At 44.4% G+C, this 15674-nt stretch overlaps 1 protein-coding gene across 1 annotated transcript in view; it reads right to left on the reverse strand.

Annotated features, from left to right (window-relative positions):
- CRIM1 (cysteine rich transmembrane BMP regulator 1) overlaps positions 1-15674 on the reverse strand; it is a 178487-nt gene that overhangs the window by 27736 nt on the left and 135077 nt on the right. The window contains exons 8-11 of the mRNA XM_024552954.4: positions 13803-13931; positions 5838-6000; positions 2998-3059; positions 1655-1864 (exon numbers count right to left, since the gene is read on the reverse strand). Coding sequence (XP_024408722.3) covers positions 1655-1864; positions 2998-3059; positions 5838-6000; positions 13803-13931 — 564 coding nt within the window. The remainder of the gene's footprint in view (positions 1-1654; positions 1865-2997; positions 3060-5837; positions 6001-13802; positions 13932-15674) is intronic.

The following is a 15674-nucleotide window of genomic DNA, read 5'->3' on the forward strand; positions in this document are numbered from 1 at the left end:
CTGAAATCGCCCAAGGGCTCCCAGGCTGTCATTCTCAGGGGGTGGCCAGCACAAGAGTCAACACTGATGAGATGCAGTGATGGGGGCCGATCTCCAGTTGAGGAGGTGACTGTCCATACAGCTCCGTCTCGGGGGAACTTGTAAGACCGCAACTTAACACGGCAATAATTCGGTGTGTGTCTGCATTTGCACTTACCACATCTCTGCAGCAGAGAAACCTAGCTCTGGCTCCACTAACTTTCAGTTCCTAAGTCACCCACCTGCTCTCAGAATATCTGCATTGCCACCAGCCTGACCCCGTCTTCAACGAGGGCGTGTTCAGCAAAGACCCAGGTGCAGCCCACACTCCACGACACACTCATGCCTCTAATGGAAGCACGGGGTCTCCACTGGAACGTATTTTTCCTTCCCCAAAGAGTCAACACAGAGCTTTGTCTCATCAAATAGCTCATTTAGCTTCTGCTGCAGTGGATACAGTGGTTGTTCATCTTTAACTAGCAAAACATGTGTAAAAGGAAATGGTTTTGCTGCAGAGGACACCTGCCCGAAGGATGGGAAGAAATGGAGCGCAGCGCCCCCTGCGGCCTGGCCTGGTCCTTTACAGGGGCCCGGGAGACTGCCCATCCCTTGGATCCCGCAGTTACGAGGTGTGTAGAATTGCAGAGCTGCAAGAGACGTCCAGTGTCCCCCCACCCCGAGTTCCCGACTGCATCCACGACAGAAGTGGACTTCTCCACAGGGAGATACTAGACCAGGGCGGACCAGGGGGGAAGCAATCATGACTCCAAAATCTGACAAGTCCACTTCAACTTCCAAAGAAATCTGATGTAAGAACGGGAGACTTCCTTCTCCCTAGCCTTCCAGCAGACATACTATTGTATAAAAAAAGTCTTAATCTTTGTTTGCCAAATGAAAAATGGCTTAAGTGTATTTTTCCCCAACTCACAGCGGCCTGCCACAGAGGAAGGAGTAATGAATACAAAACTGTGTCGAGCTCCTTGGACACAGGCACTAGAGGAGGTACTGTAATAACACCGTTACTGTCAACCCTAAGTCAGACCCCCGTGAGTTCTATCTGTTCTGCTCCTCTGGAAACTCATCTTGATTACATTATGGTTTTAAATGTTTTGGATGTTCGGTCACTTTCAATTTCTCTATTTGGCAAGAACGCCACATATCCATTAATTTAAAAAAGAGCAATAGCTACAGACTTCAATAATTCCCTCCATCTCCAAGACTGCTTGATAAATAATAAGCTTTTATGGAATAAAATTAACACCAATCTCTCAATTAACTATGACGTTCAGCTTTAACACACTCTCCATAAAATGGAGAGTTGGAATTGAAGTACACATGCTCACAAACCTACACAGAACTGTAGTTCAGAGAACAATATAACTGAACGCACCATTCAAAAATAAGGAGTGTAGTGTTAAGAGCTTTAGAATTCTCTTTGGTCTCCGGCTAATAATCTATAGCACCTGGTTGACTTTGTGGCTGTGGTTGACAAAAACCACAAAGAACTGAAATGTGTTCCAGGTGGTCCCCCTGCATCTCCCCCCGCCCCGTCCCCACCCAGAGCCAGCGATGTGATGAGACCCTGCCAGGCGGAAATCACTAGCTTAGGGAGCACACGGCCGCAGCCAGCTTCTACCTGAACAGGACGGGCAGCACTGTCCGGGACGAATGGTGGGGTTGCCGCACGCAGGCACCGGGCAGGTGATCAGGGCACACATTTCCCGTCCGTTGTGACAGTAGCACTCCCGGCACCCGTCATGCCAGCTTTCCTGATTTTTGTGAGGATAGCCGTCCATGGATAGGCACACGCCTGACAGGACAGGCGACTTGGTTGACGCAGGGACCTCTGCACAGACAGAAGACAGCCTTGGTACAGACGTAGCTACCGCACAGGAGAAACAGCCCGCGGTGTCTTACAGACGCCACTCCCCAGCCACCCCAAGGCACGTCTACGCAGGACAGTTCATGCATGGAAAGAATGTGAGTTCATATGCTCTCAGTTTTGAAAAAATAAAATAGAAAAAACCCTGTAAATATATTTCTCTCCTATTGGTGGGATTACAGCTGAGTTTTACTCCTTTTAGTCAACGTTCTCACTTTTATACAATTCATAAGCTCTGACATCACAGCAAATGTTACTCCTATGTTTCATACATGCAGATAATCATCACTCCAGAAGTCGCCCAGTGGGGAAGTCCTGGGCCCCTGCCGACTAACGCAGTTTTGCTCTGCAGAACAATGAAAGCAGGGACTAGATTTTTGTTTACTCTGACCCCTTGAAACACCGTTCAGGTGACAACTGTCCAACTGTGAAACAACACAGAATAAACGCCGGGGTCTTTCATGGCTTCATCTGTGGCTCATGCTGCTGACTAAAGAGCAGCGGGGCGGGCAGCCGGGCTAGAGCTGGGCCGGACAGGGGCGCTGCTCAGGGCGCACGCTCCCACGGCGTCGGGACCGTCCCCGAGTGGGAGGGGAGCCCCAGACAAGAGGTACGCTGGGGTTCACGCCGACACACGATGACAGGCTGGCATGTGCTTACTGAGCTGAAGTCAAAATTCTCATGGAAACAGGGTTACCAGAAAATACTTGAGCAGACTGCTCAGCCACACCCAGCTCTGGGGTTTTGAAAAGGGATCTTTGCTCTGTCAATTGTAGCCATCCACTGGGGACAGAGGGGACTAGGGAGGGCAGGACGAAGGTGCCGGAGGCTAAAGTTCCCGAGACAAGTAACACTGAAGAGCTAAGCAGTGATTAATTTGGTCAATGTGCTTGTCTGTTAGAGGCTTCCCGTAAATTCTATTGTGAGCTTTTATCCTATTAAGAGAGGGAAAGGGATGGTCCCCTAGAGAGGGACATTTGTGTCAGAGTAGACAGCAATCACTGAAATTGTATCATTTACGTAATGTCCTTCTGTTCTTTATTACTGGGCCCCTGGCTGCTCTGGGGGTGGGGAGAGGGTCACGCCTTCACACTTACCTCTGCACGGCAGCTCTGGGCACTTCCTACAGCGACAGATGTCACAGCCATGCTTATTCTTCCTGGGTAATTAAAATTTTGTCAGAGGTCAGAAAAATCCAGAAGTCTCAAATGATGCCCAAGCACTCAGACCCAGGGTCACTGAAGTGACATTGTTACTAAGCAGAATGACTTGACTTTGGCTCTTAAAGCCTCCCGGGGTGATGGGTAATTAGCTCCCTGTGGCCATGACCCCCCTCCATCCATGGCCAAGGCTGAGTCGCTCAAGTGCTTCTGGGATGTAAATGTCAGCATCCCAGGAACAGGACTGTTGGATTTAATTAGGAAAAGTGGTCCCACAATATAACAGGATGGACGTGCCACTCCACGAACAGGATGGTGATGGATATATTGGTGGCCAGTGTTGGAGGCCAGCGCTGGGGACAAAGGTCTTGCTTTTGTATGGGCTATAGGCTTCCTCCTGTGACCATGTCCTCTGAGAAATTTCAGTAAAATGTTAATGAGATATCTACTGAAACTTATAGGAGGTGGAAGGAGTTAAGGACCCACAGAGCTGGGAGCGCGACACAAACGTTGACAAGGAATAAAAAAGCATCAGCTGACATGTGCTCCATCCTCGGGGTGTGACAGAAGCCCAGGGGGCACGGGAGAAACGAGGCTGGCTACACTCTTCTTCCTTTAGTAGGCTAGAGTGCCTACGTTTTGTGCTGACTGGAAAGATGATTTTAAGTAAATAAGTATACGTTTATATATTAAAAGTGGAGATTTTCTGGACAAAAGAAATCTTACCAATAAATTTTTTTTTTTCTGAAAAAGAGGACACCGCCCATTACAAAAGGAGCTCGCCCACCTGCCTTTGTTTTCTGCCCAGTGGCCGCACACAGGACTGACCCCTCTCTCAGACTATTTACCTTCAGGTTTCACCATCCCCTTTAGCCCTAAGTGTCAATGGTGCGTTCAACGTAAAAAAAAAGTAAAAGAAAATCCCTGTTCTTTCACATGTGGGGCAAAACTAAGAGGCTCTGGAAGAAGACAGCCCTATGGGAAACCCTCTGTCCACCACTTGGCCCACCACTGCTCGAGTGGCTGACTAGGATTTGCTGGGTAAAGGGGCTATTTGTTTATTTTAACACATTAAGAACAAGGAATTAAGTGAATTAATCATACTCATGTCTTATGCTGTGTGATTTTCAAGACCTGCCAAGGCTTTCACTGATTTGTTGGTTCACTCATTCATTCATCCATTCACGCCCTACTCTCTCCGCCCTTCTGGAAGCATTTACCCACAGGGATGATCTACTCAGCAGTTGGTACAAGGAGCACCAGCGGCTGCCTTCATCCTCACACGCCCCCATGGTGTCTGGCCACGCTTTCTCCTTCCGACGCTCTCCTAGCTAATGCGGCTAGAAAGGCAGCTACTGTTCTAGCTAATGCGGTACTCATTTCTCCAACTTGGTCCTCCCGAGTGTGCTTACTGACAGGAATACAAAGTGACATCTATAATCCTCTACGACAGGGGTCCCCAACCCTTTTGGCACCAGCGACTGGTTTTGTGGAAGACAATTTTTCCATGGGTGGCGGGAGGGAGAGACAGGCAGCAGAGCTCAGGCAGTGAGCGATGCTTTGCTCACCCCTGCTCAACTCCCTCTGTGCGGCTGGTTCCTAACAGGCCACTGACTGGCCCAGGCGCTGGGGCCCCTGCTCTGAGAGAGTTCTCACTGAGATGAAGGTTGGACTTGAACGCAGGCCTGATTCCAAACTGTCACAATACTGCAGCAAGGAGCTGTAGCTACTGTTATGACAATACTAATTTATTCTACATTAGCAGTTAAGCTAAGAAATCCTTATTTATTATTGGCATAATATTCATATTTTAGGATTAAGACCAACGATTTATTTGGGAAACTTTTAGGATTAATGTTCCCAATTTATGCAACTAAAATTAAGATTCTCCACCCCCTTGCTAAACCAGGATTTCCAAGAAGAACAAAAATGATGACTTCAATAAGATGGGAAGGATACGATGGCTCCATGTGTTCCTTAGTATTAGTGGTGCCATATAAATGTCAAATTGAAAAGGCAGAGAGACTAAAATGGAAGGGAACCAGGAAAGGAATGATAAAAGAACATTCTGCAAGGTAACTTTTTAAGGGACCAACTCGATATAAAGGCAGAGACAGATGCTAACACAGACACTGAGGGACAAACACGAAGTTTCCGCTCCCTGCTGCATGGGCCCCCACCCCAGAATGATCTGATTTCGGCATATGGGCTCTGACTCAATTAAGAGTATTTAAAAACCCAAGTCGTGGCCCTTATCTTCACAAAATCTACTGCTACATAAAGAGAAAAACTATTAAGAACTGTAGACTGGTAGCAAGGCAAAGCATCAAGGCATGACAGGTGAGAAAACTCGGTACTGCAAACGCCTTCCTGTCAACTGATCTTAAGAGTGGGTTAAATGAGTTACTACAAAACAGTCCCTGGGCAGCTGTGAACGGTACAGCACCTTCACAACTGGGGCGTGACCATTCCGCTCCCCCCCCCTCCGCAGCATCCAAGGGCCCCTGCTGTGGAGAAGTCCCACGGAACAGGCCCCAAGGGCGGGGGCTCAACAAGGCTCTGGCCCATCTTCCTAACAGAGAAGAGGACAACCTGACTGTGGGACCACCGTCCCATCCCTCCTTCCTCAGTCACCCGACACAACACACACACATTCTGGACTCAGCACACCGCTGATTCGTTCACAAAGACACAACGCAGCTGACAAAGACGGGCACAGACGTTGCACCAAGTCACAGACAAGTAAGAACAGATCTTCGGGGTTCAGAAATACGTACTGGTATCCGAATGGACAGTCCTTGTCACAGTCTGTGAATCTGAACCTGCACTTCTTGGGCCGGGGGCGGCACTCGCAGATCTCGCAGTTGTGGTGGTCGGTGAGGAACCCGAAGGGGCAGTCCAACGAGCAGCCTCGCCTGAGGCCCCCGCACAGCTCTTCCCCTGTGGAGACACGCACAGCATGTTCCTGCACAGCGGAACCGGGCAGAACACAGCCACGCTTCGGCACCTTCCCCTGCCTGCCCCTCCTCCACACGTGCACACCTCTCAGCTCCACCATAGCATTAGGAGAGGCTGAAATGTGCAGATTATGCTATTTCACAGTTATCACAACGTAACTCCACGTTCTGCGTAATATACAAAATAAAGTCCAACTTTGAGAACTAGATTTCTGAAGTACATATTTTTTACTGCTGTTCAATTATGGTTTCCCAATTTCCCCTGCCCCCCATCACTGTGCCTGGCTCTACCCACCCCTCACTCCCTCGGTCAGTCCCCACTCTGCTGTCCATGTCCATGGGTCCTTTATATAAGTTCCTTAACTAGACCCCTCCCCTACGTTCCCCTGTTATCCCTCTAATCAGGCTGGCAAATACTGTTTGTGGTGCGGGTGAAACTGAATTTTTTCATGAAATTTGTTCTTACTAGTCACCTCAAACCATTGATGACGATTTATTGATAAAATGTGAGAATTAGAAACTTGCACCTAAAATTTCATTATCTATTTTGTTACTACTGCATGGCCGTAGTAATGCATGCTCTTGAATGTTCACACATGTTTACTCTTACAAGTTTCAGATGTTATCATATAATCCTGTATACTATGTAACGAAGCGTAAAGGATTTCTTACCCTTTCCTTAAAAAGGACATTTCCTATAAAATGACAGCAAGTGTTTCATTTAGCTTTTTTCCTCTCCTGCTGACAAATGTCCAGGTATATGGACATATTTAGTTAAATGACTAAAGTATAGATCTGCCAAAGAAATATCTAATTGATATTTAACACCCCATGTTTGAAATGCTCATATTGGTCAGTTTTAACTTATTAGTTTAGAAGAAAAAAAATAAAGAAGCAATGGTGACTGGCAGAAGAAACTACTAGAAATATTAGCTTAATAAAAGTCTTCTAGAAAGATTTTAAAAGGTATAATATAGGGGTAACAGCATAATATAGAAAGTAACAATGCTAAGGTAAAGAGAGCATGCTTGGCGACGGAACTAAAGCAAGTAGGAACTTGTCCAAATTAACCACGGAATTTGACAGGTAATCAAATTCTGATGGCGGAAGTATGGCAATGTTTGATTATTGCTCTGTATGGATTAGTAACATGGGAAGCAGAGACTGTTCTTGGTGAAATAATAAATTAATCTTTATTTCATCTGGACATCCTTTAAGCATAAATATTATAAGTAATGCATAAGTTACTAGGAGAAGGAGAACTCATTTGTCCCTTCCACACACAAGTCTTCTAATCTAAAATTAAACCTTAACTACAATTAATAGGTGAAATAAGCTTATGTTTTACATTAATATCTTAAGATAGCATCTCTCATGAATCCTAGCTGGCACTACTCGAATATTTAATCTGCTATCTTTTAAAAAGGAAACTGTGATTTATGGTATAATTTTCCACTTTGTCATTACCATAAACCTTTCATTAAATGTACTTAATATAACCTCGTGGGTCTGTATTACACTGTGAAACAACTGATTACTTATTTGCATCCTTAAAAGCCAAATTCTAAATGTCTCATTTAAAAATCTGTAAGTTCATGACTGGCAAGGTCATCCTTTCTCATCTCTCCCCCATGACCGAGGGGGTGATGAAGGAGGGAGAAGGCTTCCTAGCCACATTTCTTTCTCTAGCTCTGAGACCTCAGCTGTGAGCCCATTTTTCTGTTGCAAGGATGTTTAAGTCACAACACTGAGCAGATTACGTTGGCAAACAGATGAATTAAACACACTCCGAGAACTTCTCAGAGTCGGCATTCCTGGGCATTAAATTCCTGGAAACTTTGCAGTCTGATCACCTTTGTGCCTTTACTTTTCTAGTCCTTTAAAAAATGAGTGTTTCCGTAGACCTCAATCTACAATAGGCTTCACCCTTAAAGAAAACCGTTGCCTCACCAAGTTTAAAAAATGTGATTAAAAACTAAATTTGCCTTTAACCACCTCTGCTTTGCAATAGAAGAGAATGTCAAGCAAAGGCTACTCGAACAAACATTCAAGGTGTTCCTGGACAGCAGCCTGGCCCCGCCACGCAGGGCTGGGTGCTGCAAAGCTGCCCTGGCTGCTCGTGAGCACGCTATGGTCTCGGCCTGTCTCGATTCCGTTCCCGCACAGAAGGGGCTCCAGGACAGGAACCCGTTTTCTTTATTCACTCAGTCCAGGTGTTACCATGATGCTTAGCAAGGAGCGAGTGTTTCACAAGTATTTGCAGAACAAACCAATCAACCAATGTTCTTGCTACTCACTCCTCCACTCTCATCGAGGCTGCCAGATTAACAGAAAAATAACAGGATTAAAAAAAGCTTACTTCCGTAGTGTTAAAAATTTTCTGAAATACAGTAACAATTATGGGCTTTTTAAAAAAGAAATATATCATTAAGGCGAACAGTTACGTAAGGAGCAGCACAGACAGATCAGAAGCATCTTATTCATAGATGGGTGGGGGGATTATAAATTTGTTTGAAAAGCTCTGGTACCCCACTTGAGGCAACCACAGAAAGAATGGTAGCTTTGTGTTCATAATTTTTCAGCATTTTGACTTTACTGTGATCTATAAATGCTTCCTCATCCATAGGGGGAAATTACCATTGAAAGGAAAGTTATAAATCACGGCAAAGTACAGGCCTGTGCATTATGGTGGGTCAATAGCAGCTCCACAATAAACTCGCTTTACTCTGGAGAAAAAGCAGTGTTCGCTCCCAGGCCAAGAAGTGGCACAGCTGTGGGAGGCATCATCCGCTCACACTTCATTACAGGTGAGCACCCTGGGACTTACACAGGACACAATGTGGCCCTAGTGTTTCGCTGCCATTCCTTGCTGCACACTTTACTCTTGGTCTGGACGTTCCTGCCAACCTGCTCCATCAGGTAAGAACACCAGGAAGTGCCTGAAACTAGTAAATACAGAAATGTGACACCATCAGTGGTGGTCCCAATTGTGACCCTGATTCAATGTTTGTTTGGAGTTACAGTGAAATAAAAAACGGGGAGCCTGCCTCCCTCTATTTGATGCTGCAACCTTCTTCAGATGCCTGGTTCAGACACATGTTCGCCCAAAAGGACAAAGGCCTTTTCTTCCTGCTACCATTAACTGTCTGTGGCTTCACCGGTTTCTAGATGAAAGCATTTTTCACTCTAGAACTAAAAAATGTGAAAGGTGGAGAAGTTACAAATAATCCAGCCAAATCCACTTGACTCAAAGATGTGGAAAATAAGATGTCAAAAGATTAATGGTAGTTAATTCATATAGATGTCACTTACTGTATATAGTTCATATATTAAGCTGAAGTCTGTTTAACAGCAACAAATATTTCTGGTTAAAAAGTAATGTTATTAATAGCTTGTACCAATAGTGTTAGGTTACTAGTATATTATCCAAATGATGTTTTATATTTGTTGCTACTGTACTTTCTTAAACATTTTCCACCACATTTTTCTTTATTCTAAATATGCCCTTAAGAAAAGGAGTCAGGGATAATTTAAATTTGTAGTCATTTGATGCATTACTTTGCTTAGCAGGGTTATAAGAATGGTTTTTGTTATAGGTTCAAACAAAAGAATCCTCTGTCATGACTTCTATGTACTTTGAAGGGCATGCTTCTACTGGGTTTTAATTCTAATCTTAAAAGTGATTGTGTATAATATGCTTATGTTATAATATCATTATAAGCCATTAGCATATTACCAATATTACCAACACATTAACTGTACTAATCAAGATAAGGTCCATTTTGATCTTTTTCATATTCCTAGTGCTTGGCATATAGCAGGAACTCAACAAATGCTAGATGAATGGGAGACAAAAATGAATGAGTGACCAACCCAATGGGCAGGAGAAAAATATTTATCTGGGGCTCGTCTTACTGTAAGGAATCTTGATGCCAGCTGTCTACTTAAACAAGGTAGAATCCCTACCAGAAAACTTAGGTCAGGACCATTGCAAGTGTAGTAAGCTTTTCGGTGGGATGCAGAAAAATAATGTATGGGAGAAATTTAAACAAAACCACTACTCGTCGAGTAACTGCAATGGGAAGAAGAACACACTTTTATGCAGTCCTTCACTACACAGAACGTCCTTTTTTCTAAAACGGGGTGAAAGAGAACAAGAATATTTGGGGGTTAAAAGGAAAAGGTGAAAGGAAAGTTGTTTGTGTGAGTGCCCTCAGAGGACAGGAAGAACTGAAGGCAGGTTGGTGTTGGAACAAAGAAGGGGAAGCTGGGGACTTTCCATGTCAACTTGGGCTGACTCAGAAATGGATGTTATAAAACAGCTATCGTGTGGCGAAAACAATGACCATATGTCAGTGAGTCGCGCTAGCTCTGCACGCATTCGACTAGTCCTCCAAATAACCCATTAGTTAGGAGTTGTTATCCACCCCTCACAGATACAGAGGACACGGAGGCCCAGAGAAGTGAAGCCACTTGCTGTGGTGGAGGTCAGTCAGCATGACGCCAGAGCCTAGGAAGAGAGTTGGGTCCACACAACCACAGGAATCTGGCAGCCAAAGACTGGGTACCTCGCTTTAATCTGACTCACCTCCCAAAGGGGTGGCTTCCAAACATGCCCAGTAATCAGAACTGCTACTGTGGGGTTGAGAGCAGAATGCTCCATGACTAGGCTTCTGATGATGAGGTCAAACTGAGAAATCCCACTTGGTGTTTAATTACACTTTTAGGTGTACGGTGGCAGTGAGTGAGATAGCGGAAGACTAACCCAGGTCGAGAATCTCAATGTGAAATACGGATACATGGTCAGAACAGCGAGACTGCAGAGAGTATTTCAGACAAGAAAGATGTCCAATGGTACCCCCTAGTTCTGAAGGTTCCCTGCTCATTCACACACCAACATCTGCCGAGCACCGAGAGCCAAGTGTGGTCCGAGGAGATGGGTCAGCTACTTCCCTACTCTGGTGGTGTTAACAGGTGCTTGCATTCTCCTACAGGACCAAAGCATCCTCATAATAGAATATACTTTTGTGAGTTACAGGATTTGGCTTGAAGTGATATTTCATTAGTGTGTCGGTGCTGAATTTTTTTGCATAGGGCAGCTCTTTTAATTTATTCATCTTTGTGGCATGAACACCTACTACAGTAGCTAGAACTTGGCAGATGCTTATCTACATCAGGCAAAGGAAGAAGAGAGGGAGGAGGGAGGAAGGAAGGAAGACTAGCTAACCCCACAAACAGATGAAATTTTCAAAGAATAAATGGCTAATAAAAGTTTATATGTAAAAAGAAATCATTGACAAAATGCAACAGTCTCCTGTACGTGTTTCTTTCTACATGTTAATGAAACGGAGGTACAAGCAGGTGGTATGCATGATACTCCTTTCATAAAGCCAGAATGCAACAGTAACACAAAGGCAGAGCAGAGTTTTCCTGATAGTCCCAACTTGCAAAGCGCCAGTGACAGGTCTTAGACTTGCTTTGATGACAACCGAGGGAAACTGCTCCTTTGGACTTAACTACAAAGGGCTTACTGCGGGGCGGGGTCTCACGTAAGCATGACCGTGGGGCCAAAAGATTCGTAACAGCAAAGCCCAAGTGAAGGTGGCAGGTGGGGTGGTCAAAAACAATGAAATCTGTATTTTTAGACATCAAAAAGTTCAGAAAAAAATTTAGGTGCCCTCCCATGATCAGAAAGGATGTGTCGCTCAAGAGAGATAAGGAGGATTAAAATATAAATGCTTCCCGATACAATCACTAATTATGTTGTTGTCCAGAAACAAAGTTGGCCATTTATGTAACCCAATGTGCCTGCCAAGGCAGCTCCCTAATGGACGGGGTTCCCAGAGGGAGCTATAAAAGGCAGACAGGTGCACGACAGGGACTGGCTTGGGGGAACAGAAACAACGTGTATGAAGGCAGCACAGCCCCGGATGGCTGGAGGCTTATGGGAAATGCAAAGACGGCAATCCCCACAGTCACAACATTTATAAACTCTGTTTCAGCACGAACTCCATCAGGCAAATAGCAGGATGACAACATGCAATTAAGAAAACCAAATTACTCAACTCCTATTTTGTATTTCTCTTTCGTATCAAAATATCCTCACAACAGAGAGGACTGAACAATGAAGGTTAAGACGAATAGAAAGCCCACAGTAACAGATAAATTGGAAAGTGAGCACCTATCTGCACTAAGTAATTCCAAGTTTCTGAGCCCGGGATAATTACACCCAGAGGCTCACAAAGAACCTGCTTATTATAGAAGCATTGTCTATGTTTAGGAGGGGTCAGAGAGAATGGAGAGTGAGTTCAGAAAACTAAAGGAGGCCAAGGGTCAATTAAAAAAAGACAAAGGATTCTAAAACTATAAAAACTAAGCTAGACATTCACAACGGAAAATTCTGCAGAAAGAATTGTTAAACATGTGGTTTGTAACATTTAGAAAAGAAAGCCAGGACCACCAGGAGCCAGCCTAGGCTCATGAGGAACAAACCAGGCCCCAGTAACTGCATTTTTAGTTTAAAATGGGCTTCCCAGCAAAGGGATGCTGCAAATACCACATATTTTGATTTCAGATAAGATACAGGTCGAATGTTTCAAGACTCCCAGGTGGAGATGCAGGTGATGTATTGTTAGCGGATGACTCCCCCAAGGGAGTAATATTTGCATCCACTGTCGTTTGTCAAGAAGGTCTTTGGGTCTACAGCAGTCTGTCCTGCAGTCTGAACAACTTAATGTTAGTTAAATGTGTTAGATGGCGACATTGAAGTTATGCCAATTTACTATAAGCTGGAGGCCTAGCTAAGGTAAGAAATCACATTTTCAAGATTCAAAAACATCCCAACTAGTAGGAAAGCAGTTTGAAACTCTCAGGATAATTTCTTGGTAAATGTGGCTCTGTACTTATGTCATTAAAGAAAAAAAAAATCGAATGTTCAAATACAGAAGAGATGAGAACCAGTTAACAGTGGTGAATGTAACAAGAAGCACGTAAGGGTTCCAGCTCCGTGTGAGCCAGCAGTGTCGGCACACAGGGCCGATGCGAACTCGGGCCACGCAGCAGAGCTGCACATTCTGGGGTACCTGGTTTGTTTCCGGGCCACACCTGAGGGCAAGGACATCCTGTGTGTCAAAAGATGGAAAGGACCAAGAGAGTTCTAGAAACTATATCACCCGGGGAACGCCTGAAGGGAATGAAGATACTTATTTAAAAAATAAATTTGAATCAGGGGAATTCAAAATTGTTTTAAACATGAAGGACAACTGAGTTTTGTGTGTGTGTGGAGGAAATGTCACAGACTCTATCAAGTTTCAGAGGTCAGGGCTTGGGGACCTGAGTGGAATCCACACAGAGGAGAGCGGGGGCCAACAAAGTGAAGCACATGCTAAGGATTATGACTGCCATACACGGAATGTGACACCCTCTGTGTGGGTGACCTCCTTGTCACTGGGTGACCCCAGCAAGGTTATGCTAAAGCCAACGGGGCGGCTAGAAAAATGCACTCGGAGTTCCGAGGGCTGTACCCAGGGTGCAGCTGGCTATCCAGGAGCATCTGAATACACAGGAACAAAGATGAAAACCAGAGTAAAGAAGCAGCTTGTTTTCCCCAAATGACAGCCTATTTGTTTGTGTTCAGTGCAATTATTTTCTTCTTCTTTCAGGTTGCTAAGGGAATGCCATGCACAGAAATGCAAAAAAACATTCAATCACATAATACGTTTGGACAATGTCCTATTAGGCTTACGGAAAGGAAAAAACCCACAAACCTGTCTTCTGTGTACTTACTGCTTTTGCACTGACAAGTCTGACAGCCATTGCCGTCCACGCTGAAGCCGTAAACGCAGTCCTGCTCTGTCAGGCTGCAGTTCGATAACTCCCCACATGCAGGCGGATCAATTGTGATGTAGGTTGGCTCTGATCAGAAAGAGAGAAAAAAAAAAAATCAGTGAAACACATGATGATCTCTTAGATGCTACTCAGTCTTTGAAATTCCACACTGCGGTAAGTTACAAAAACTAATAAATTTTCATCAAATCCCGAACTTTTATACTTTCATGTCTTTTTTACTGAATTTATTGGGGTGACAATGGTTTGCAAAACCACACAGGTTTCAAGTGTACAACTCAATAAAACATCACAATGTCTTTAACTCCTGGAAGGAAAAATCTTTTTATTTAGATTTTTGACAATCCAAAAGCTCTCTCTGTTCATGCTTGAGCATCTTAAGCACTTTTGGGTACCCTCCCACAATACTTCCCTGAGGGTCTCCACCACGGGAAGCTGCTACAAGAGGTTGAGGTAAACTGTTGACTTTGGTAACTGTTTTTCCACTTCTTCCTGATGTTCTCTGGGTTCACTTTCTCTAATAATCAGGATGCCCCTTCCAGCCATCAGCGATCTCACTCTCCATTTTGCAATATTTCTGAAATGTCAGCCTTTTTTCAAGTTAATAAATCAGGGATGTTTCTGAGACTAGTTTGAAACATCTAGATTTCTTTTCATCTTTGATGTGACAGTTCTGCAATTATTACAGATGATACAATGGGTCGCAGTGACTAGGAGCTTATACTCAGGGCCCAGGACTGGTGGGTGTGGCAAAGTGAGATCCAAGCCTTTGGGAAGAGGAATGAGCGCCCTTCTTACACAGAAAAAACTAGGGCTGGCGTGAGGTTTCACCTTCCCCGCCATATCAATAATGAAGAATAGTTCTGGGCAATAAGAATATGTAATGTTTGCAGTGTTGTTCATGAATGCCTTCCAGCTTCGTCACACTCCAGTGACACGGGTGCCATCTTTAGCCCCATTTTACAGATGAGAAAATCCAGTACCCTGACTTGCCCAAGGTCACAGAGTTAATAAGTGGTGGACCCAAGATTTGAACTCAGGCATTCTGGCTCCAAGGTCATGCTCTTAGCTTCTGTGCAACACGAAGGTCGTTGTAATGGGACCTGCCTTGCAGTGCAGTAACAGGGGCAGTTGCCTATCAGATTGTGGTTAGAGTGCTGTGGAGGGGAACAGAGACACTGATGTGTTTGTGTAGCCTCTTTGCAACCCACAGATACTATCGATGTCTTCAGTGCAAGCTGCTTCTCATAATATTTTTTTGAAGAGCTAAGTACAGAATGTCTCTACCTAAATTTTCACAAATGGAAAATATGAGGTGCAGAGAGGGTAAATGGCTTATCTAAGTTTACATAGCAACCCAGTAGCCGGCTGGGAATAGAACAGAACAAAGGTTCCCGACCTCCTGTCCAACACTCCATCCTCTAGTCCACATTGTCTTCTCAAGTTTCATCTCCCGTTACCATGGAAGAGAGACCAAAATAAGTGTTTTAGCTGCCACTGCTAAGACCAGGAGTTCTAAATTTTTATTCGTCATCTAAAAGGGGCCGGTGATTCAACTCTTCACAGGTAGTAGGCAACTGTGACTTTTTAAAGAGATGCTCTGCCCAGCATGCTCCCAGGAAAAATTCGTATGAAGAGGGTATGGCACATTCCCTATTTTTATTACAGTGCAGTTTGGAGAACATCTCCCTGAAGGTTTTACATAAACTTCCCACTGCTACAGCATTTCTAATTTCCTTCAATGACTAAAGCTTCCTTTCTGACATAACTGTAAACATCAAAAAGTAGCTAAAGTGTAGGCAAGTTTTAAAA

Source organism: Desmodus rotundus, chromosome 5 (assembly GCF_022682495.2).
Source record: "Desmodus rotundus isolate HL8 chromosome 5, HLdesRot8A.1, whole genome shotgun sequence".
In the NCBI taxonomy this organism is placed as follows: Eukaryota; Metazoa; Chordata; class Mammalia; order Chiroptera; family Phyllostomidae; genus Desmodus; species Desmodus rotundus.